Consider the following 25,093-nt stretch of genomic DNA (forward strand, 5'->3'; position numbering starts at 1 on the left):
AGAGTTATTAAAGCAGGAGATAAATCTAGTTTAGGTATTAGTTCAGGAAAAAAAATGGGAAAAATAATGAATATTGTATGGCAAGAGATGCTAGACTAAAATCCGAGTGTTGTGCATAATGTACTGCATTCCTCTTTGCTCTGTCATGTCACTCTCATCAGACAATAACATTTTCCATCAGTTAAAGAGGCTCCTGATCTCTCCATCTGTACCTCCAAAAGATTCCCTGGTAGTATCTGGTGGGTAAGACTCTTAAACCCCAGGAAGCTGTGGAAACCAGTGAGGGGTTGCCACTCCAATACAGACAGGGGGCTCTCCACTCTCCTTGGACTGAAATATTTCACCCTCCGGGTCTCCAGATCTTCATTTTGCTTATTTTCTCTTGTCAGGTGAAACTCTTTCTAGAGGTACAATTGTATGATGTTTAGATAGCTGCAAAATATTTCAGCATCTTTCAGAATGAAAGCCGCTATAAACAAAATATGCATGTGCAGGTGCACATTTATATATTTGAGGAATATTCTGCTAAGAACTGTCAGATTTTGAGATCGTTAGCAAAACCTTTTTCTCATTTACTGATTGGTTTTAGTCTGCAACACTACTAATTTGAAAGAGACTGCAGCTATATACTTTATTCTCATCTTTGCAACTGTTAGTGTATAATTAATGTGGGGAATTGTAAAGTATACTCTCAGCATAGCTTATATTCCCATCTTGTTAGGATCTTGGGTTTGGTAACGTTTTCTCTTCATTGAAGAATGCTCTGTGTTTTATTAGGTCAGTGAACCATTGCAGCACGTGTATAAATTGTTCTGTTGAGCTGCTTTCTTGCCATGCCTGAATAAGAAGTGAAAGAGGATTCTCATATACGTTGCTTTCCTCTGTTGATTGTTTTTGCAGCTTCTGTGCTTGCAGTATGACCTGCCATTTAGGCACGTTTTCATTGCGCTGAGTGGGCTAAGCCGTCGCCTATGCTTGATGCAATTTGGTTTATTTTCATCTCTACAAAGGAAAAGGGAGATTCGGGCAGAGTAACCGAAGAGAACCGTGGCAACATGGGAGACGCAGTCTCAAGCCAAGAAGAAGACCAGCCGCAGGCCACCGTGGTCCAGCTGATAACCCAGCCGCAGAGCGAGGACCTCAGGTGGGACCCCAGTCAGAAGGTTCGGAAGAGGGCTGCTGTCTGCATTGGCACCGCACTAATCTGTTAGTCATCCTGTTATCATCTGTCTTAGAAAGTCAGCTAAGGCTTACTTGGGAATCGATGCTGGAGAGGATTGTCTTGCCAATGTCTTTTTGTGGATAAACAGACAACATTAATCTCCATAACTGTCTGTCCTCTGGGCTTTTCAAGTGGTAGATCCCATGCCCCTTTTTTTAAAAACATTTAAAAAATATTTTAATTCAAAATAGACCCCCAAAAGTGTTGTTTCTTAAATCAATTAGTGGAAAAAAGCACTTATCCTCACACAGAAGCCCACTGCAAAGAGAAATGCAGTAATTCAGGAATCCCTGCTCTTTTACTTTAAGTATGCATTTACGTACAGCAGCAGATCTGACACATTTCTTCAGTGCCTTTAAAATACAAGTAAAGAAATACTTGCTCAAAACCTAGATTTTCTACTCTAGGAAAATTCATGCTGTAGTCTGTGAATGTTTTGCCTATGGAATGAATAAAAATTTAATAAGGCTTTTGGGCTTATTTAGGATATATATTCAGTTCTTACCCAGATATATTCTTGTTCTCTTCCTGCAAAATAAATTTAGACAACTGCATGTGCTCAACCCCCCTATTAAAATAAATGCATCAGCTACACATAAATGAACAAAATGTAGCTTTTAAGAAAGGCCAACTAATGATTTTGTCACAAATCCTTACTAAGAGTGAGCAGAGAGGAGCGCTGCTTTGAGCGCAGACCACAAACCAGGTTGTGCCTTGAGTCACTGTCTCCTCTTTGGCTCTTGCTTTCTCTGGGAAGTCAGAGCTCTCCCTGTTCCCCCCTGGCAAGATGCGTGGATCATGCTGTGTTCAGCTGAATGGGAAAGACAGTAGTAGCCCTATTTTTTTTTTCCTTCATCTTCTGTTGTATTTCCTTCCAAGGAAGGAAGATGACATCTAATATGAACCTATTCTGTTACATAGGCTGGAAAATCAAGTAAAAACTGAGACCAGCGTTTCCTTTTCCTGTGTCTCCAGACTGTGCAGCAACCAGTCAACAAGCCAACCTACCAATCTTTCTACTTCTGTTACAAAACTAATGCTTTTAGCAGTAAGTTACAAGTCTCTCTGCTATGAGCAGCTGTTTATTTATTTCCAGACACCCACTGCCCAAGGATATTGGCCATCCAGAAATCTTAGACAAATAGTCGTTGCTTATGAGCACATCCCTGACTTAGGAAAAGCAAGTCTAATGCAAATGATTACTCCGTCCATTCAGATGAGATACGTGGATTGTTCCCTGCGCAGTTGTGTGGGAGGCTATGCTGGACCTCTGGTTTGCACACTGGCTGATTTTAGATGGCTTGAGTCAATCTGCCTACTCAGTGAAGATATTCCAGAGAATATATCACCCGTTGTCAAGATGATAACTCGGTAGAAGTCTAATTTGTTGAGCAGTAAAACTTCCTGCTTATGCAGCTGGCAAGGCAGTAATCTACAGAACCATTGCATGGGAAGGCTGGAATATGGGAAATCAGTGACTTTCACAATATGACATTGCTTAGCAAAAAGCTGCCTTTGAAACCCAGTGTTCACATTTCCAATTAGTTTGCCTCTAGCTCTCATGCAAGTAAAGTCCTCATGGTACTGGGAAGGAAAAAGAGAAGGGGAGGGAAGAGGAGCAAGCAGAGCTGGAGGAATGAGCGTGAGTTATATTGTGCACTGTATATTGACTATAAATCCTGCCTGCAGGAATTACTGAAATAGAGAAATAGTTATCTACTAACTTTGAGATCCAATCTGCAAAGTCCCAATGTCAGTGCAATGATTTATGTGATACAAAGTCATCAGGATTCAGCCTGACACGATAAAATAGATGCATGCAGAAACACGGTCTCTCTGTTTTAAACCGTATGTAAACTCCAGCTAGCTGGCTGCGAGACGAGTGGCAAGAAGGTACGCTGCTGTAAGCCAGGCCGAGGTCAGGCTGCAGATGTGCTTGGTATTCTGGAGAAGGGAGGAGGAGGATGTTCAGCACGGTTCTCCTGTGACCTTTGCTTGCTGATGAGCTCCAGAGGGAGCTGTGGCTTGCCTTTTTGCTCAGAGATGAACTCACTAGAAGCGGATAGCAACAGAGAAGGGATAAACGTGCGGTCCCACGAATTCCTCTTTTTCTCCCCTTCTCTTCACTCCAACCCTTCACAAGAAAAGTCAGCTTTTATTAGCTTTCCATTTTAAAGAGTTTTTTCTAAAGCACTCCTGTGAAAATGCGTCTAGTAAATAAATGACATGTAATCTATTTTCTTTGTAATTTTTGTAAGGATGTAGTAGGAATCAGTGTGAACACTGCTTTAAAGCCTCATGAACAGGAGTGATATCCCAGGATTGTTACAGCTGCGCATCTTTTCAAAAGGTAATTTAAACCCACACCGAATAGCTTTTCTTTAGTATTAATGCCGAGTATGTTTGTTCGATGCAAAGTCGATCCAGAAATATATTTTATTTTGAGGTGCTGCCAGCATTTGCCTCTTTCCACTCAACAAGACTGATTATACTGAAAACAACACGTAGCAAGTGAGGATACAAGGTTGTACAATTGCTGAGGCATAACCATACATTTCACTGTCAGCTCTGACACCTGCTTGTCCTGGGTGTGGGTGGCTGGTTTGCATAATCACCAGGCAGTTATTTATCAGTAAACACACCAGGCAAACCCTTATATTTCAGCTGGCAGCCAATCAGACCTGGTTGATTTACACGTTCTTTTGAGATTATGTTTATTTACATACAAAACAAACACAAACTTTCAGGCTGAATGCCTTTCTCTGTATACTAAAGAAGTAAAGAAGAGTAAGCCTGAACGGCAAAGGCGTGGTGCTGCCACTCCGTCCTGCATGTTTTAGCTGTCAGGCAGAGCGCATTAGAAATGCCAAACTGTCCAGACGGGGATGGAAGTGAAAATCCTAAGGCGCGTTGCCACGTATTTAAACTAAACCCGTAGCATATTTGGGCTCAGTTTAGAAATAACCTGTCTTTGATTGGCTGCCATGGCTTTTAGTTTTAATTATCTCCTTGAGTTGAGAATCTGAAGCTGCCAAAAGCAAACAGAAGCTTTTGTTTCTCTGCCCATGCAGGTGAGATATTAAGAAGGAAAGAGAAATGTCTAAAAGCAGTGGAAACAATGCCAAAATGTCCAAGGGGTAAGTGACCAAAAAACTGATTGGTCTTATTTTTATCTTTGCCTCTATACACTGTTCCTACTTTAAAAAAAACTTCGTAAAACAGGTATCATGAATAATATGCAGTTTGTTTAGAGTAGGTGAATTCTTTATGCTGTTAATTCAGCTACAGATATTAAGGTGCCTTTTTATGATATTTGTTAAGATGAAGGAAGTACTTATGAGCTTGAATTACTGGAGAAACAGACACCCACCACTATTATTATTATTATTATTTTGTTGACTCATCACAAGGACAAATGTCTGTCCCACTTGACCGGCTGCTACTTACATCTGAACCATAGAATCATAGAATCATTTAGGTTGGAAAAGACCCTTAAGATCATCAAGTCCAACCATTAACCTGGCACTGCCAAGTCCACTACTAAACCATGTCCCTAAGCACCACATCTATATGTCTTTTAAATACCTCCAGGGATGGAGACTCAACCACTTCCCTGGGCAGCCTGTGCCAGTGCCTGACTGCCCTTGCGGTGAAGAATTTTTTCCTAATGTCCAACCTAAACTTCCCCTGGTGCAGCCTGAGGCTGTTTCCTCTCGTCCTATCGCTTGTTACTAGGGAGAAGAGACTGACCCCCACCTCGCTACAGCCTCCTTTCAGGCAGTTGTAGAGAGTGTTAAGGTCTCCCCTCAGCCTCCTCTTCTCCAGGCTAAACAACACCAGCTCCCTCAGCCGCTCCTCATAAGACTTGTGCTCCAGACCCTTCACCAGCTTCGTTGCCCTCCTCTGGCCACGCTCCAGCACCTCCATGTCCTTCTTGTAGCGAGGGGCCCAAAACTGAACACAGGACTCGAGGTGCGGCCTCACCAGTGCCGAGTACACGGGCACTATCACCTCCCTGGTCCTGCTGGCCACACTATTCCTGATACAAAGTTTCTGAGTTGCAAAACACTCAGTGCATACATTGGGAACAACCCTAATGTGCAAGTTACCTCCAGGATGGACATCCAACTGCTGGCTTCCTTGACTTAATGTAGCTCCATCAAAGGGGTCATCCAGAAGTGTGTTATGCTACCATGAGCCTGCAAACCATAGCATCCCTACTGTAATCAGGGCTGTTCATGGCAGGGAATTTTCCCTTTGCTCTAATTCTGTGTCAGAGCATATTAAAGCTGAAATCTAAGGGTTTACTGATGCTATTGATATCATTATTAGTAGGTTTCAGAGATAAGTGTGCAAAAACTGTGTACTGCTGTGTAGAAACAATGACAAAATTGAAAAGATGTCAGTTTCAAGCATTCAATGCAGGTTCAGAAAGGTAATATTTTTGTTCAGATCACTGTTTCTGAAAAGACTATTTCTCAGTTTTTATGGTTCATGGGAAATTTCCCAACCCCACAAATATTCTCTGAAAATAAAGATCAAGAATGTGAGGCTGCTCTGCACGTAATACATGGGTAGCAAACTTCTTCAGATTTGTCTTAGTCTTAAGTTTACTCACTCTATCTTGATAGGTTTTATTGGGCAGGTAATAAATCCACCCAAGATTAGAGACTCAGTGTAAATACATAGTAAACCTGATTTGCTGTCAGAGGTTTCTGAAACTGTACTAGAAGTGTAAAGGGACTTAAGGACACTGCAAACTCATATTGAGAGAGCATAGAACAAGTAATATAATGATAAAATCCCTCACAAGGAATTGTTTTTCTCATTTTGGCTAAGCCAGCTATGCATGTGTCAGCATGGCGCAACCTGGCAGCGATGGGTTAGATGCCACTGAGCTATGATTTGGGCCACAGGTTCACCTCTGGCAGTTCCTCTGAAAACGTGGTACATGGGCCTGGGGATTTGCAAATGGGAGCTGCTGCAGTATTAAACTTCCAGTAAACTTTGTTTCTAATTACAGTTTTGCTGTTGTCATATGTGTATTTCTTTTCTGTGCAATTACCATGGCAAGTAATACATTCAGAATAAAATCATAAGCCTCACCCAGGGCACAGCTGGGTTACAGGAGGTCCTTAAAGGCAAACAGAAAATATGCTCAAATCCAGAGAAAATCCTCTCTGTAAAACAGAAATCTGCTGGTTTTTTCCTGATTCCTTCCTTGCCATACCCTTCCCAGGAAGGTTAGCAAAAGCATGGCATGGATCATCTCCCAGCTGGGTTTCTGAGCATTCAGGCACACAGTCCATGGGGCTGGTCTCACCTCTACAGAGTCAGCAGCCCAAGCAGCCGCAGGATTATCGAAATCTATTTGATCACTGTGTAAGTAGATACATACACTGCTAGGAATACTGCAAATGAGACAGAATGAGCTACATGACATATTAGCTCCTTTTGGAATGTAAAATGGATATTGTGGTACTTTTTATACATTTTATTTAAGAAAAAAGGGGTTGGGTAGTGGAAGTTCTTCATTCTAGGAATTTATTTTCCACTTTTTCATTTGTCTGCGTGTAAATAAGTTAGGAACACATGTCCATATATATACTCCTAGCCCTTAAGTGTATGCGAAGTACGTCAGCGGATCTACTAATCAGGTCAATGCCTGATTGAAAATGATACCTAAAAAAAGGTATGAAATGCCTTTGGCATTTGAACTTCAAGACGTATGGGACTGAGAGCAGCCTCCAGCCGATGGGAGCACTAGTTTTCTCCATTTTGGGGAGGGGGGGGGGCAGGTTTGCAGAGGTCAGCTGAGGCTTACTTCTGCTGTGGGCCCTGCAGTCCTTTGCTCCAGGGGAACAAAGAAACCTGGATCGTCTGGCGGAGGAGAGAGAAGCTATTTCATAGGACAACAACGATAACACATACAGCTCTAACAGCAACTGCTTGCTATGAAGGGCTTGTGAATAAACTATTTCTTTCTATGGATCATGATACCTGTCCCGTATGCCGTTGATTGTAAGCAAGAAAAAAGAAACATTACTCAACCTTTTTTACCTATTAACAGTCAGTGGCCAGTAAGAGTAAGCAAATAGTAGCATTTGCCTTCTGCTTAATCATGTTTCTATTCATTCATCACAGACACAGGTGCTTTCTTTAAGTTTTTATAACACTAGGCTAAATAAAACAGATTATATACTGGTTATTGAAGCAGAACAGAGGCTGAGATTGGACAGAAAAAAATATTTTCATCACATCAGAAAGCTTTTTTTGCAAAAGACTTTACCAAGATGGGCAACAAAACCTCATAAACTGTTTGAAAGTGGAAAGAAACATGGTGTGGGTTGGTAGTAGCAGCTGGAGCATTTAGGGCAGTGCTTTGCTAGACTGCAATCATGATCACCTCTTTTTCCTTTGATCTGTCTGGAGATGTGGTGGTAGGTTTAAAGCTGGAAACAGCACTTTTCTAATGTTCTCTAACCTCAAAAACAAGATGCCAAACATAAGGTTTTTTTCCTCCTTTCTTCCCTCCAGCTTGTTCCTGCCAGAACAGACTATTCAATTGTGTATTTTGCAGCCAGGCAGAACTGTGCATCGTGATTCTCCCTGCTGAAGGAGGGGAGAGCTGTAGTGTGGGGATTGAGAGGGCTTTTGTTGCTGGAAGGAATTTTTTACTAGCTTTTTTTCTCTGTGTGTGAGAGACATAAAGTGCTTTGGAAACGTACAGATTCTTCTTGCCAAGAATGGTTGTTTTCACAGCTCCCCTTTTGCCAATTTCAAACTGGTTAAGAAATAATAAAAAAAAAAAAAAAAAAGTTTTCACATACATATCCTAAACTCCCTGGGTGACAGATATTGTTGAGCAATAGAGTCTGTAAAAGTGCCAAAATAACCTGTTTCCCCAGAAGAATAGAAGAATCGAATATGAATACCGATGCTAAGGTGAAGAGGGAGTTTTCAGTGAAAAGAACAAAGGCAAGACTGAAGCGTTATTAACCAACTGTCTTAATTAAGCTAGAAGTATGATGTTCTAATATTTTTAAGGATCTCAGTCAGCTGCTCTGCCTTTGGCTTTAATTTTTTCCCCCAAAAAATCTTTAATGCAAAATAACTAATTCATCTCCAAATACAAGTGTTACTCATTCTGAATGCATGAAATATTTAGAGAGGATTCTAGCAAAATGTTCTACTCCCAACATTGACTTGACTTAATGCTATTCTAATTAAGAAGTTGGTTTTAGACATGACGTAGTGCTATATGTGCTCTGATAGAAATATAGGAGATCACAGCATTAATCCAGACTAAATATTCTGTTGAACATGCACAAAAGGGAGAAAAATTGTTTATGAGTCAGAGAACATTGGAAAGCAATGGGAAGTTTGCAACTTACTTTTCTGACACCTTCTTCCAGTGTAGCCCTCGGTACAGGAGCACACATTGGTTCGAACACAGTGACCACCGTTCTTACAAGGGGGAATGCAAACAGCTAGTGAAAGGAAAGCAAAAGTTTGTGCACTGAAATCACGCAGGGGATCAATGTTACCTCAATGTAGGCTCCTTATTTAGGTGCCTGTTGTGGGACACCAGTCTGCAGCGGCTTTTTTCTTTAGTCGGGGTAGAGAAGGTGTCTCTCCAAAGGGTGATTCGGACAGATGCCTAGCTGGAGATCCTGATTCTCTCTTGTTTGTGGAAAGAACGTGGGGGACAACTCCCAGCACCTAAGGGTCTCTCTTAGATGCATGCAGTGAAGTGGTTGGAATATTCCTGAGAATGTCTTACATTTTTAACTTTCTAGCTAAAGGCTTCTGCCCTTGAAATTATAGATCAGTGTTTGATATTTGCTAACTTGGTTTTGGTGCTATTTCTTCCCCCCTTCTCAATGAAGCAGAAGGAAGGGCTTTGCTTTTCTTCAGCATCCGTCCACTATCTCCCCATAGCACTTCCATATCCCACAAATGTGGATATTGATTTTCAAGTTTTAATTCTGTCTAAACCATAACGCTTAGGGAGAAAAAATCCAAATCACCTAGATTTTGAAAATCACCTTCCATGTTGAACCTCAAGAGAAAGATCATCAAATTACAGAGTCTGTATCATTTTCACTCTCTCCTTCACCCCCAACATCACAAAAACAAAGAGCTTCCAGCAAGCTCCATTTGCAATTAGGTTTTTGTGTGTGAATCATTCACTTGCAAAAATATGCGTTGGGATTGTGTTCATCTAGGAACTCCAGGGAAACAAAAGAGAGAGAGAAAGAGAAAAGAACTTTTAATATTGAAATAGTTCAGGTTTAGTAATAAGAGTGTATTTATATTCCCAGATTCAGAAGGGATTATTAGAGCCATGTTCAAAAAAATGAAGAGCAAGTGGTATAAGCACAGGGGTCTTCTTACTATCTGAGCCCTAAACATAAGTTTCTCTCATGTCTATTCTGCCTGGGCTAATGGGTAAAGTATTCATTAATTTGACTTCTGCAGCACAAGTGAAGTGAGGAAGAAGCCCAAGGTACCGTTAGCCTCAGTTAGGAGTTCTCCCCTTTAGGTCAGGGATTCAAAATCAGGTCCTGCTCTATGTCAGGCAGAGTGACATTTGATCAGCTCTTTGAGCAGGGGTCTGAAGGAGTCGTATACAAGTCTCCCATCCATTACACTCTAGGATGGTCACGTAGGTGATATTGTGAGCCCCGTTTGAAGATAAATTATCATCTGGCTCTGAAACACAGTACAGTGCACACTATGGAGTGCGCAAAATGAACAAAGTAGAGCCATGCTTTAGCATTTAATTGAATAGTTGTTAATTAGTGATATCACTGACTTCAATTAATTGTTTAGTTATCAGTAATGCCATCATAAATAAGTGCTTACTCCTTCACAGCACCATTACGAACAATATAATGCGGATTTACGACAGACTGTAACATCAAAGGAGCACACAGGGAGTTATGACAGGGAAAGTCTCTGGATATACTTCATGTGGGGGCAGGTAATGATATAGGCTGCTGTTTATATTTTAAGTCTGGATCTTTTATGAAGATGATAAATAGAACTTTCTTACCTCTCTGGCACTGTGGCCCGTAGAAACCATAAGGACATGTACACATATTTGGCCGTACACAGATTCCTCCATTCAAGCACACAGGATTGCACACAGCTGTATATGAATATAAGGTAACTATATGAATCTCTTGTAATTTTGAATTTTTTAGAGTAGGCACTCTTTTGCTGCTGCACGTGTCATTAAAATAACATTTCTAGTAATACTGTGACAAATTTCATACAGTCCTTGCTGGTCAGTTGTGCTGTGCCATTTATTCATTGTCGACACAGTGGGAGCATTTCAGTGGTGCTTTAGCATAGCTTGGGGGATGAAATAAAATATAATTTAATAGTTTATTTCTGATGTCGTCCTTTGATTTGCGCAGTTCATTTGCTTCCACTCTAGTATCCTCACCAAACACAATCCCAAGGTAGTAAAATGTAGTCACATTGCGTGCAGCCTGGATAACCTGGAGATGAGATATTAACCATTTGCTGCTTTGTCTGAGTTCAGCAGAGCATTGTGACATTTCCACAAAGTTGGATAGGTATGCACCGCAAAACCTCCGTTTGTTCTGCCTCATTTAAATGCCAGTTCCCACAACATATTGGCTCATGCATCACCAACAGAGCCGCTGGCTGAGCTCCCTTTGCCTCTCTATTTATCTGTTATTGCTGTAGATGATATAACGGGCATTAGGAATTAAAAGCTGTCTTGCATATTTCTATGTGGCAAGTACCTGACTGTTGGAAACAAAGGTATTAGAATTGCAAATTAGTTTAGTTGGAAAGTCACTGTGTGAAGAATAAGAAGACCGATAAAGTTTTCATTGTAAAGCAGAGTGATGCTTTAAAATAGGCTTTTTCCTTCTATTCCCTTTGTCTTTCAGTATCTTACAGAATAGCCCATTAAATAAATTAAATACATTTACGCTTAAATAAATTAAGAGTCACTAAAATGTTTCCAATGAACTAAAGGAGAAATAAAATGTCAGTTTGGAAAGAGAAAAAAGTGAAATTGTAGTCTAGATGAGAGGCTTTTCTGACTAAGCAGCAATCACTTATGAAGTCAAAATGGACTTCACGCATTGCTAATGGTGAATTTGGATTAGTTGCCTCATTGTCTTAGCTGGTTCACAGATGTCCACACTCTGTCAGTGTTTATATTTCCACTAGTAAATTCCTCTAAGTCCCTTTTTTTTTGTTTCTGTATCTGTGTTCATCCAGAGACTCCTATCATAGCCCTTGAGGTAGGAAACCCCAACATTATCCACAAAGTACTCTGTGTAGCACACACAGAACAGTGCTGGAGAGGTGAGCCTGATAATCTTTCACCTAAGGTATCGGCAGACAAACAAATCCTGCTGCTGTTATTCTAGGTTGGAAATTACTGCTTCTGCTGCTGTTGCTTGTCCTCCTCTTGGAATAATCCTGTTCAAAGCCACCCCAAAATAAATGTGCAGAAGTCAAGGAGAGTAATATCTGGGAGGAAAAAGAGGAGATAGCGGGAACCAGAATAGCTAGTGGCAATCCCAGTCATTTACCGTGGATCTTAGCTAGGTTAATTTATGTGTCCTCGATTGGTCTGTCATTTCAACACTTACAGGAAGAGCAATCTCCGGGAGATGGAGGTTAAAATGACATCTCTCACCTTCCAGGAAAGGTAATGTAGGCTGAAGGTGTCTTAGTCATTTAATATTCACTATGGCAGAGGCAGACTGCCTCTGTAGCCTTGAGGTTTGGCACTGATTAAGGTACTCCTCCTTCTTGCTCCTTTTAATATTTCACTATTTTGCATGCCTTGTCCCAGGTGAGTGCTGTAGTTACTGTGCCTTTGGAGGAAAAATATGTACTCCAGCTTTTAGTGCTTAGGCCCTGAGAGGAAGGTCTGAGCTGTATCTATTCAAAACAGGGTTCAAAACTATGAGTCCTGACTAAAAATAGGTACCTAGTTCCAATCCCTGCCTTGTCATTTTGTACTTATGGGTGGAGGTGGCTTTTCCCTGAGCGTGCACGCTTCTGTGGATGCCTTTGTAGGTACTCTGCAAGTATGAGCCGCAGGAGGAGCAGTGTGAATTCTGGCAGCAGCAGGATGTTTAACATTAGGGGGTGAATGGTTACCTTCTCCTTGCAAAGTGGCTTTTGTTTTTTCTCATACAGTCACAAGCCATCTTCTAAGTGGCGAAAGTGAATCCAAGAACTGGACCACAAAAGTCTGAGTAGCCAGTCTTAGTTTCTGATAGTTTACCCTTCTATATTTGCTTCTCTTCTTCAGACTATGCAGTATTAGAAGTGCGTATGTAGTTGCTAACTTAGCATCAGAAGTCCCGGTGGCTTGCTTATGTTCTTGTCCTAACTTAAACTGGCCTCCTATTCCTGTCGCCATAAACTGTACTTTTAAGTTCAGATTTGACTGCATACCATTAAAAATCACCAAAAGCCAAACCCTTCTTCTTTCTGCCCCACTGTCATACCTTGAGAGAAACGCGTAGGGTTAAAAGCAATGAAAACTGGAAGTTGCACAGATTGCGAGCAGTGGAGATGGCTGCATTGCCCTCATCTCTGCCACTGCGGGTGTGGGGCAGGACTCATTCTTTGAGCTCTCCATGAGAAGACCAACAAAGGGTGAGGTTATGTCCATGGCAGCTGAGACTGTAAATCATAGAATCATAGAATGCTTTGGGATGGAAGGGACCTTTAACGGCCATCTAGTCCATTCCCCCTGCAATGGGCAGGGACATCTACAACCAGATCAGGTTGCTCAGAGCCCCGTCCAGCCTGGCCTTCAATGTTTCCAGGGATGGGGCATCTACCACCTCTCTGGGCAACCTGTGCCAGTGTTTCACCACCCTCATTGTAAAAAATTTCTTCCTTACATCTAGTCTGAATCTACCCTCTTTTAGTTTAAAACCACCACCCCTTGTCCTATCGCAACAGGCCCTGATAAGAAGTCTGTCCCCATCTTTCTTATAAGCCCCCTTTAAGTACTGAAAGGCTGCAATAAGGTCTCCCTGCAGCCTTCTCTTCTCCAGGCTGAACAACCCTGGATCAACACATCTCCAAAGTCCCAGTGAGAATTATTCTCATTTGCAGAAGCTACCCAGTAAGGTTGTAACTTCTGAAAAGGTGAATAGCTTTATTTTCATTTTTGTGCATGCTAAGAATAAACTCCGGAATCACACGAGCTTAAAAAGCTGCAAAAAGGTTTTGTTTGTGGGTTTCCTCTACGTGACCCTGAGATTTAGACAAACATCTAAACTTATGAATACTTACATAAACTCAAAGCCTTCTGAGGTTTTGCCCTTTACTAGGTCTCCTGTTCTTATGCTTTAATTCTTTAAGCAATTCCCAGTCTGACAGCTGAATTGCGGGAATCACATGGTTTTCAGGCAACAAAAGAGGTGAGAGACCAGTCATTTCTAACCACTTACCTGTTTCGCAAGAAGGGCTGCTCCATCCATTTCTGCATTTGCACTCATCCGGTGACACACAGACCCCGCCGTTGTGACAGTGCCTGTTACACACCACTGGAAAATATGCAAAGGATCAAGATCTCTTATTGGGAACACTGATGCAGATCCTAAAGTTGCTCTATTACAGCAAATAATAAATGGTATTAGTTCAAGAGGTAAACCGAGGGATGAATCTGTCCCTTTCCTGGATTTTCTTTCTCTATTAGCAGTCCTGCACATAAAATTATTTGCTTTTTAAGTATTCCAGCTACTCTGGCTCAGAGATAAAATTATATTCCTGTCAAGGGCAACCTGATGTTTAAATAAGCAGTGAGGAGTGTAATAATGAAACTGCATACGTTTTGCTGTTCAGCTAATATAGAAGGGTTTGAAGGCTGATTTTTTTCCCAGATGTTCTGTATATTGAACCTCTTTTGTAGCTTGTATTGCACAATAACGTGACTCCTAATAGGTATGGTTGTCTTCTTGTGTTCTCAAAATTAGTATTACTGCATTCACTCACACAACCTTGAATTTCATAAATGTTACTATAAATAACATGGAGGTTTTTGCTTGTTTGTTTGTTTTTCCAGAAGCATTTTATGGAGAAAATGTTGATATAGATATGCATATTTTTACATAATACAACTATGCTGCTGGTACATACACGCTCTGAAATAGTTCAGCTACTGTATTACTTCAATATATTATACTTTGATTTCCTTGCTCTATTCAATCATCACTTTAAGGGGGAATATAGAAACATAAAAAGGCTTTTTTCATCTTCTAATTTTCTGCAAATTCAAACATATAATGAGGAGAAAAGCCTGAATGAGTTCATACATACTTGTTTCACATCGAGGACCAACAAATCCATAAGCACAAGAACAAGTATTTTGAGATAGACAAGTTCCTCCATGCTCACATGGTGGATCACACTGCACTGCAAGAATAAAACACGAGAAAAAAAATATAGTTCAAATATTACATTCTGTGTGGTTATGAGCACAGCACTTGTTACTACTTTTCCCATACCATTTTATTCATCCAACAAGTAATTTGGCTACTGAGGAAAACACTGCAGCATAAAAGTAGGTAGTATCGCATTAGTACTACAGCACTAACTGATGACTAGCTATATAGTGTCTGCAAGGGAACAGTTTTAACATAAGCATATTTAACTTCTGAGCATGCACATTTTTAAGTATGTGTTTTTGAAGTCTAAGGATGCATCGAGTACAAATGTGCGTAATACTAAAGACCTTGCCCATCCCTCTACAAATTTGCCTTGTGGATGTTAAGTAAGCCTTGACATGTATCAGAAGTTACACTAAAGCAGAGATGAAGTGTTTCTTCTGCATAGAAAAGAGTTGTATGGAAATTTGTCAGAAAAATGACACACACTTAAGCAACGATTTAAATGTTTAATAAGTAGTGTGAGGTCTGCAAACAAACCAGCAAGTTAGATTATGATTTCTTGACATATTGCAATACGCAGTGTCATTCTGTGGAAGAAAGATGAGGAGCAGATGTATTGCATAAAGCTGGAAAGTACTGCAGCTCCTGAAACACGCTATTTGCCGAAGACACTTGTTGCTTTTTAAATGCTGATCGTTATGAGCCTAGCGGCTTTATTGTGCAGGGAGCCTGGAAGGTTTAGCTTCTTAAATCTAACATCTAAGGTAGATACCGGACATCTGATGTCATGAACGCTTCTATTTGTAGCCCTCTAATAAGAGGTAGTTTTGCATGCCAAAGGCAGGAGAGGAGAAGACCAGTGAAGGTAGAAGATGACCACTGACACTTACTAAAAAGAAGTGTTGTGTGCAGGAGCAGAGGAAAGCGTGTGTGTCAGCTGGCTCTCACTTATGCCTTCAGAAAAAAAGCCACCTCACATAACAGAATGAAAAATATCTTTCCATGTGCTTGGGAAGTGAACACAGAGAAAAATGTGGTACTTTGGCACACTTTACTGGCAGAGTTTTGTCTTTTATAATGGATATGAAGCTAAGCAAGGTTATTCCAAGGAAAATGCAAAATGAAGCTAAAGAGATCTGAAACAAAAGCATCTTTCATTTTAAGTATTGTTACAAGGGGAAAAAAAACCCCAAATGTACCACGTTTTACTCTCAAAACTGGAAAATGGGCTGTGTCACTGGAAAGATAATTGAAGGACAAATACTTGTGGCACCACACAGTTTAAACAAAGCTCATGCACTGAAGGCCTCCTCACCTCTTATAATATCACCAGGCCTTCAGATAAAGCCATTGCATATGAACTTTGCCATCCAAAAAAGCTATGATAGCCACCACACATTTTCCAATTGCAGTTAAAAAGAGAAGCTTCAAGAAGGTACCTTTAAATAAACCATTTTGACACAAATAACATTCAAGAAATATGTTTGGTATTATACCTGCTCTTCAGGTACTTCAGTATTTACATTTCCTGTTATCATATAGTTTTAACTGTGACATTTTCAATGCTGCATTAAAATAACTTCAGGATTTGACATACCTGAGAACAGAAAACTCGGTAGCTATAGTTTAGATCCATACTATACATGCTGAGAATGTCATTAAGCTAAATTTAGTTTGGATTTGATGGGCTGTAAGGTTTAGACATTTGCAATTCAGCATGTGTTTAGCTGAAATTTGAAGTGTACATCTGGGAGAAAAAAAGAATAAAAAAAAATCGACATTGTCTGGACAACTAAATAGATTTGATTTAGACCCATTTAAGGAGTTAGTGTTAAACTTTCCCAAAGTTCTTCTAATTCAGCCACTGTGGGAGCAGGTCAGAGGCTCAGGCAGCTTGGGGTCTCATGCTATTAGGGTGAACAGCAGGTAGCAGTCCGTGATGAAATGGAAAGTGGAAGAAAGGGAAAGAAACTGAAGCTGTTTTCAAAGAAATTTGTTATTCCTTTAAAATTGCAGTGCTGTATTTATAAGCCACCACTCGCGTTTGGGGGCTTACGCTGTATCTCACTGAAGTCAAGGACAGGCGTAGGGTTTTGAAAGGGGGGTGCCAGCCCGTCCGCGGCACACACGTCCCTCTGAAACAGCTCCATTCCTCTGGGCTTGGGTAAGCACAGGACTTGCTTACAAAGGAGTTTCTTTGCAATCAGAAATTAACAGTATATAGAATTAGATAATATTCTCTGCATGGAGACAGGGAAGCACAACACCTGGGAAAAATATACCGCTCTTTTTGAAGAAATGTGATTGCCTTTCCCGTACAATGATGGTTGCATAAAGCCTTCAGGTGCCTAAGTGCTGTGCCAAGCACAGTGATGTTCAAACACATTGCGGTTTATTTCAGCATGTTTTGTATGTAACACTTAGAGCGAATGTGTCCATTGGAATACAGTGCTTTCCATCTGGCCTTTACACATTTCGAGATGCATCTGAACTGTCAGAAAAGAACACGGGATTTTGGATATTAAAACACTTAGCTCTTATGGTGACATTTAATAGTAAAATGTTTAGAACTATTCTATTACTGGTGAACAGCAAAAGATAAAAACTGAACACTGGCTGCAATGTGAGAGCAAGAGTAATATTCACCTAAAAGACATTTCCCTCCATAATAGAAATATACTGTTTGTGTCAAATTCTTTTCCGAAACTTCTATCTTTCATCTTCTGGAATGAATATTTTTTTCCATAAACATTTGCTAAATTGTGCAAAGGTATTGCAGTGTTTTTACACTAAGCGGTTTTGGATGGTATAAAATGACAGTAAAGAGGAAAACACTGCTGTAAATGGTCAATCTGGCTGTCAAATGTATGTATGTTTATGTTTATAATTTAAAATCTGGAGGTGAAAATAGCGAAGACCATTATTGTTTTCTCTGAAAGGGCTTTTTGGGAAATATCCCAAAACTACTTTTTCCATTAAAATGAGATCATACACTTTTTATAAGTTTCTCTACGATAACTTTGGGGGTAGTCAGGAATACCAGATGCTGTGTTGTTTCCTCCATTTTCAATAGCCTAATCAGCAAATGGCTTCCAGGACAGAGTTATTGCTTAACATCTCAACAGCGAGTAAACTCCCTGTGCCCTCCAGCATGTGAGGTCCTGGGCACGCACCATTAAATCAAGGCTCGGAGGTGTGAGAACATTGCCTGCGGTTCCATTTAAAAATTTGGAAATTCACTGGAAGGAGTATAGTCTTCCTTGTTTCATGCAATCATTGTACGTTATTTATTTTCTTTCAAAGATGCATTAATCTAATTTTCTAAATGTACAGATGAAGTTTGAAAATGTGCAGCACAAGGGAAGGAAAAAAAAGAAAAGAAAGTTATGTTGCAGGCTAGCCAGGTTACTGGTTTTCCTTTTGAACAGATAGGGCTTGAAGCCTTTCTTTTGCATGTAAGATACACAGATAAAGGAAATAAAGCATAGGGTTAAATATGTATTTGTGCAATTAAAATAACTCTTATGCGTATTTAAATAGTCCAGCAGTCCAGAGCCCAGTTATGACATAAATACCCCTCATAGCAAATAGAAAATTAACAAGATTAACTTGACTGAATAAATTGGGAATACAAATACAGACAACAGTTCTGGTTAGGTTGTACTAATGGACTTTGTTTTGTGAAATGTCAGCTGAGTGCTCATCTGCAGTCAAAAAAGCAAATAAAGTGTTAGGAATTGTTAAGAAATGAGCAGAGCACAAAATGCCAGACTTTGTTATGGTCTGTATCCATAGTGAGCTGCATCTTAAATACCATGTTCAGGTCTGATCCCCCAGCTCAGAAAAGATATAGTAAAAGTGGAAAAGATGCAAAAAAAGGTGACAGGGATAACCAAAGTTATAGGAGAGCTTTTGTACAAAGAACAAGTGAATAGATTAGGTCTTTGGGAAAGACATGACTTGGAGGGATAGGACAGAAAACTGCAAAATCAGATGTGACCTGGAAAGGTTGAGCAGGGTACTGTTCAAATCCATCACCTTTGCTTTTTGAAGCACATGATCCATAACTTGCTGAGAGACTATACTGGACACTATCCCTGTATCTTTCCCATGTACTGCCAGATGTCTGCTGTTGGTAGCTATTGGAGATAGGGGAAGGACTTTTGGTCTGGTATAGTAGAGCTTTTTGGGTGTAAAAATGTCAGAACAGACAAATGTCAGCTACCTGATTTCTTCTGCCTGGTTTCATCCAGCTGTGCATCCTGAGGATGTAATACTTTCCCAACTACTCCATCTTTCCTGTTATTTTGAAAATTATTTGGTTTGAACAGTGGTTTTGTAATGTCAAGGCAATGCTGTGTTTTTAACTCTTGAGCAGAAAGCATGACTACTGATGTTCTAGACTTCCCCTTCCCTCAGAAAATACCATGCAGAGCCTATAAAATATCCCAGAGTTTTACTGAATTAATATTTTTAAGAAAATGTTTCTAAAGTAGCATGACTTTATCTTCTACACAAATTCTGAGCAACTTTTATGACTACTAAAAAACTGGAAAGATAATAGTCCTTAACTGTCACCTAATCCAAAATAGTTTTAAATAATTGTCTGTATTCTATGGAACTGAGTCTTTGACTTTTTAATTGTACAGTTTTAATAACAAGACACTCCTTATCAAATGAACTTGGGGTTAGAGAAATAAAAACAAGGATGACTGGGAATTTGGCTTAAATTCTTATTTTTCTTCAGGCTTCAGGTTTAGGTCTCTCAGAAACAAGCAGAACACTGATGCCCAGAGCAGAATTTTTTGTTAACTTCAACCCTGTTATCGAACGGAAAGGACAAGTTCCACCTTAGGGCACCCTAAGGAGCTCAAGAAATACAACAGCTGCTCTCAGACAGTGCCGTATGTACAGACCCTGGTGAACAAACTGAGCCCAGGGAAAAGTCAGCATTTGTTTCCTTTTCCAGTGGATACAGCATTTTTGAAAGTGCGGGCTTATGGCCCTGTTGTAGAGTGGGGAACAGGATGGCGAGTAATTGCTCTAAGGTGAGTAACAACACTAACAAATACTTCAGAGAATTAGCCTCAAATGTTACAAAGTGCTGCGTTACATGTGCCACTTGTAATACACTGGACAAAATATCAGAAACATTCTGAAAACAATCCTATTTGGACTAGTTATGCATTGTCAAAGTACTAGTTTTTTATTCTGTTGGCATACTGAGCTGAAATATTTGAAGCTCTGTAAGTGTTACGGCATTTCTGCAGTGTGCTTTGGCAGGTGGTATGTGCTGTCCCGTAAAACTGCTAGGAGTGTACCATAGTAGTGCATTGGTTTTATGGTATATATACTTGAAAAGGACACTCGGAGTGGAAATTATGCATTTAGTAACCTCCCTCATCACCAGAGGAACTCTTCGCTAAGTTGACTCCATGAAGGCCAGCGAGCATCCTCTGCCAGAGAATACATGGGAGAATCCAGTGGACTGCAGTAGGCCTTATTTCTCCTGCTTATTTTTTGTTATTGTGTAGGTGATGTTGGCTATCTCCAAAATGCTACTCTGAAATTACATTTTTCAAGGCCTTGCCTACTTAGCAGACTAGTCTTAACATTAGGCCACTAATAAATGGCAATACTGCCTTTGTGCAGGAAGGTGAAAGAGCTCTACAAGCTGAGAACCTGCCCAGCTGTAGGAAAAGGCATGGGAGTGATGAGTGAAGCCTTGAGGAACTACTTCATCTCAGCTCATCTGCAGAGTAATTAGCCAGGAGCAAGAGAATTAAGAATCTGTGATGCTTATTAAGCCAAAGCAAAATGGGTAAAAGCAAGGTCCTACTTTTTACAGATGACAAAGTTGTTGGTAGTGAAGGGAGTGATCTAAACGGGAATTGCTAAAAGCACCTGAACATATCTCGGTTTAGGCGCCCGAATGTAAGCTGAACACAGTGACATCTAGCTATGTTCTTCCAAAAGAAGATAGGAGGCTGGACCTGATGATCCCTAGAGCTCTCTTCCAGCCTGGACTCCTGTGAGCCTATGATTCCCAAAGGAGGAAGACAGAGCAGAGGGAAGAGACTTCCAACTCAGTCATAACAGGGAGACAGAAGGGCTTGTCCAAAGGGATAAGAATATTACAGAAATAAAATTTGGTATGATTTATTTTAGAAGAGAAATTCTCTTTCAGGATGATGCTTATTTTTTCCCTACCAGTCCTCAAAGCCTGATTTTGAACTGCACAACTGGAAAAAAAATTTACATTCTGTCACAAGATAAATATAACTCAGTAAAGTATTTATTATCTTAGATTATTTTCAGACACTCTTATTAAAGAAAGATCACATCCCCTCAAGCTCCACAGGTATTAAAACTTGCTACTGATGGGCTGTTTCTTTTATCTCGGTGAATTTTGATATTAAATAAGATGGTGACAACTATCAATAGTGTCTGAGGCTGTCGACATTTTTGCTCACTTGCCACAGGTGTTGCATCAAAGCCTGAAGATTTTGCAAATGTTGGTCTCATCTAAGCTTTGATCACTTGTTCAGTTTTGCTGCCTCCTGTTCTTAGAGGGTACTATTGTTTTGAGGGAAGTCGGTACAATCATGGGGGCATTGTGAGGAGCTGATAGCAGAGGTTCCGACAGGCCTTAATCCAAGGAATCATCCTCATCTTTCAGCTTCATCTGTCATGATGAATCAGCTGCATCTGACATGGGGAGAGACATCAACGGCTGGAGGTACAATGGGTGCTCTTCACCCTTCTGGCCACGCTCCAGGAGGTGCTCGCAGGTGCGCAGGGGGGCTCGAGATGAAGCAGAAGCAGGGAACAGACAGGCTCATTATTAAGTCAGGTGACACGGTCAGTGACAAGAGACCAGTAACGGATGTTTGTGTATCATGTCATCAAGCCCGGAGACAGAGAATGATGTTGGTAATAAAGTATTTCATCCTAAGGACTCTCCAGAGAGGTTTTCAGTAATACCAGTAATTGAAGAAAACATCTCATCTTGCGAGAGAGTAAAAGGCAGAGGTAGATTTATGTTTTAAGGACTATACTGATGGGCATACTAAATATACTTATACACAAAGCAGCTGTATGCCCGTATTCATAAATATTCATATGTACATGGGCCTGGTCTTTGAGGGGAGGCCATTCTGCAATCAAACTTGCTTTGGGCTTCCCGGTACTAGGAGCTCCTTGGTATTTTTCCTGTTCCAGGTATAAAACAGGGGTCAAAGATAGGGTCTTTCATGCCAAGTAACCTTAAGTCCTTTAGAAGGGGCATTTCAGAAATGCGCAAACAGGCAAAAATTACAGCACCCAAGATTATAGTAACCTTTTCTTATGCATTTTGTAATATATCTCCAGGACTGCTCTGAGCTTAGAGGGCTGCAGTATTGCTGGGAGCTTTATACCCCCACAAAGCCTTGCTCACAGCAGGTTGTCCCCGGGAGGTCTACCATCGAGCGCAGCAGAGACCCCCCTACGCCTGTCTGCTCCATGTGCAGAGCGCAAGAAACCGTACATGAAAGAGAAATAAATGATGCACACACTTTTGCTTTGTGTAGTGAAAGGCCAATTAAGATATCAACTTATCAGAGGGATTTCAACAAAGGGTGTAATTAATGATAGCTAAGTCAGGGAATTCATTGTTTCAACAATGTGCATAATACTATTGTTTTAGGGAGGTATTCTAAGCTGTCTAATAAATAAGTCAATATATTGTGAAAGCCCTTCTGGTGCTATACATTTCAGATGACAAGTTCAGTTTTGTATTTAAGATATTAGATAGATATTTAAAAGTCATTTTTAAGGTAGTAGAACAATTAGTTTTTCCTAGAATATGTGTTGTATAGAGAAATGGAGTCAATTTTACTCTTTCCCACAGAAGTTTTATATGTTTTCAAATGTAATGATTTCAGTAGAATGAATCTGGCCTTAAGCAAGGGCAAGCAAGATCACAATCTGTCCCTGGTTTCAATAGATTAGATATTATCAAATAAATTTGTCATTTTTGTAAGTGGAAAGAGCTTTTTCAAAGTTACAGAATATTTTTCTATTATTTTGAAATATAATTGGCTTTGAAAACCAGAATGATCCCAGCTAGAGAAATCTCCAAATTTATAATCAAAATTAATTTTCACTTTGGGGAGTTATTAGATTTGAAGTTACAGAAGAATTTGAAAGAGGATTTTCCCCCTTACCTTCACATGTAATTCCATCACCGCTGTATCCAGCGGGACAAGGCCCACATTTAAATCCTCCATCTTCGTCGGGCTCGCACTGCACACCAGTAAAGCACGGCATATTAGCGCAAACGACTTTCTGATGCATCCCACCGCTGGTTTTTGGCAGTTCCACACGATCCATCGCTGTGTTGTACACATTTCTGGCTGCTGTGGCCTGTGCTGGAAGCCTTGCTTGGGGAGCAGACCCTGGTGGGACGCTGGCACTCCAGGGAGCTGTATCAAGGGAAGAACCTATTAAATGGAAAGGGGAGGTGAGGCGTGTTGCCAAAGGAGATGGTCTCTGCTGCTCTGTTGGGAAATCTTGGGATGGTTTAGTCTTTGAGACAGTAACTCGACCGGGCCAGTTCCTGGGAGAATAGCTGTACTTGGAACGAGTTTGCTGAACAGCATGTGGCCTTGCAAAGAATGAACTTGCATTTGTGTTGCGATGAGAAGGAACAGTCCGTGTTGTACCTGGTTTGTATTGTTTAAAATGGAGAGGGGTGTGGGTTGTGACACTGACTGCTGTGGCTCTAGGGTCTGGCTCCTCGTGCAGAAGGAAAGTGTGCGTATCACTTCTTTTTTCAAGAAAAGATTGTTCTTCAGGTGCTGTGGACTCCATATCAGGTTTTTTTGCTGACGATGTCTTCCTTTTCATTGTAAGGGGTGGAGTGTTAATGACTGTGGGGTTTCTTTCCAAAAAGTATGTTGTTTCTTGTCTTGGAATTTGAGTTTGGGACAGAAAGGAATATATGTTTCTTGATGTCTTTAAAACGTCTTCCTGGGGAGAGCCTCTAGCATCTTCAATATCTCTTCCAGCAAAATCCACATGGCTTTGGGAAGATCTTGAAACTAGGGCAGAAGAAAGATATATATTAGCCAAATTTGCTGCTCTAGAGTTTAAAGGAACCACAGTGAGCTTATGAGCAAACAACAGAACATCAGTTCTAGAAGTAAAAGAGTTAATCTATCCTGTATGCTAAGGGCATGTTTATGCTGGCTGGCATAGAAGTGACATGGTGCAGGCTGCTACGGGTAACACCAGCAGTGGATGCACAGGGAACTGCAAGACCGAAACTTACAGGGTGGCAGTTCGTGAACTAGATGAAATATATTTATGCTGGCTTAACCTTGAGCCTAAGGTAGTAAGTCTCAGTGAAGGTCAGGCATTATTCTATGAGGTGTCGCGCTGGGCTTACAGAGGTTAAATTGCAGCCAGCCAAAAACACTTACCATGCTGGTTTACTAATTTGGGCTTACACTGGTCCATGAGGTTTTGGCACTGTGCACCTTTCCATGGTGCACCCTTCCGTGGTGCACCCTGCAGTTCTTGACCACCTGAGCTAATATTTGTTTCTCGTTAACTGTCTATATTGCAATAGTGTGCTGGGAGATGTTCTGCTACATAACGCAGAGACTTTGCGTTCAAGCTCTTGCAGTCTAGGAGTAAGATGAGACATTGCAGTTTGAGACAGACAGATATCGGAGATGGAGAAATAAACAATGTTAAGATGGTCCTTGGCACGATCGTGTCCTAGAGAGACTCTAGTCCCACCACATCAGTGTATAACCATGTAATGCTTTTGTAGTCCTTATGGCAAAGGAAAGTTTTAGGAAAGCATTTAAAGGAGACAAATGGAAAAGCTTTGTTAATGCTGTGTACAGCTCCCTCCAGACGTGAGGGGCAGCATGTAGGAGAGAGTGCTGGTTTGTAACTGTCACCCACTTGTTACAAAGCCAGCCACCTTTTCAGTAGTGTAAGGAGGGATGATAGATGGGGAGAGGGTAGTCTGTGAAGGGCCTTGAAAGTGGAGACGAGTAGTTTGAATCAATACTTTCAGGAAGATTAATGGCCATCTGCTGACTCTAATGAATGGAAGAAGCTATTTTTAACCTGTTCTGGCATACTCACTCCATAGGAAATGGAATATATTGGATCCTGAACAAAAAACCTCACTTGGTTCTAGGGTTAACCCCGTGCGGGATGTACCTCTTCCTTTTAAATATAAATATTAATCACTTTCTTAAAACTCCTCTTGATGTAGAAATTAGCCATAGTTAGCAAGGAAGAAGATTAAGATGCTTGACAAAGGTCGAAATGAAAGTTAGAGCATTGACTAGATCAAAGCAGATCCTGGCATCCAAAGCTGTGTTTATTTGGCTGATAAACAGTGTCATTCTGCTGGTGGCTGATGAGTTTTTATTGCCCTGAAGCATAATGTTTTGGAGTT

The 25,093-nt window shown here is 40.6% G+C and overlaps 1 protein-coding gene across 1 annotated transcript in view; it reads right to left on the reverse strand.

The window, feature by feature from the left end:
* The window catches only part of LOC148052391 (von Willebrand factor D and EGF domain-containing protein-like), a 188,148-nt gene that overhangs the window by 23,794 nt on the left and 139,261 nt on the right, over positions 1–25,093 (reverse strand). Inside the window, exons 21-25 of the mRNA XM_087731996.1 lie at positions 22,839–23,714; positions 14,561–14,656; positions 13,693–13,788; positions 10,281–10,376; positions 8,617–8,712 (exon numbers count right to left, since the gene is read on the reverse strand). Coding sequence (XP_087588122.1) covers positions 8,617–8,712; positions 10,281–10,376; positions 13,693–13,788; positions 14,561–14,656; positions 22,839–23,714 — 1,260 coding nt within the window. The remainder of the gene's footprint in view (positions 1–8,616; positions 8,713–10,280; positions 10,377–13,692; positions 13,789–14,560; positions 14,657–22,838; positions 23,715–25,093) is intronic.

Source organism: Nipponia nippon, unplaced genomic scaffold, assembly GCF_047370975.1.
Source record: "Nipponia nippon isolate SJK-2023a ecotype South Korea unplaced genomic scaffold, ASM4737097v1 scaffold_5, whole genome shotgun sequence".
Classification (NCBI taxonomy): Eukaryota; Metazoa; Chordata; class Aves; order Pelecaniformes; family Threskiornithidae; genus Nipponia; species Nipponia nippon.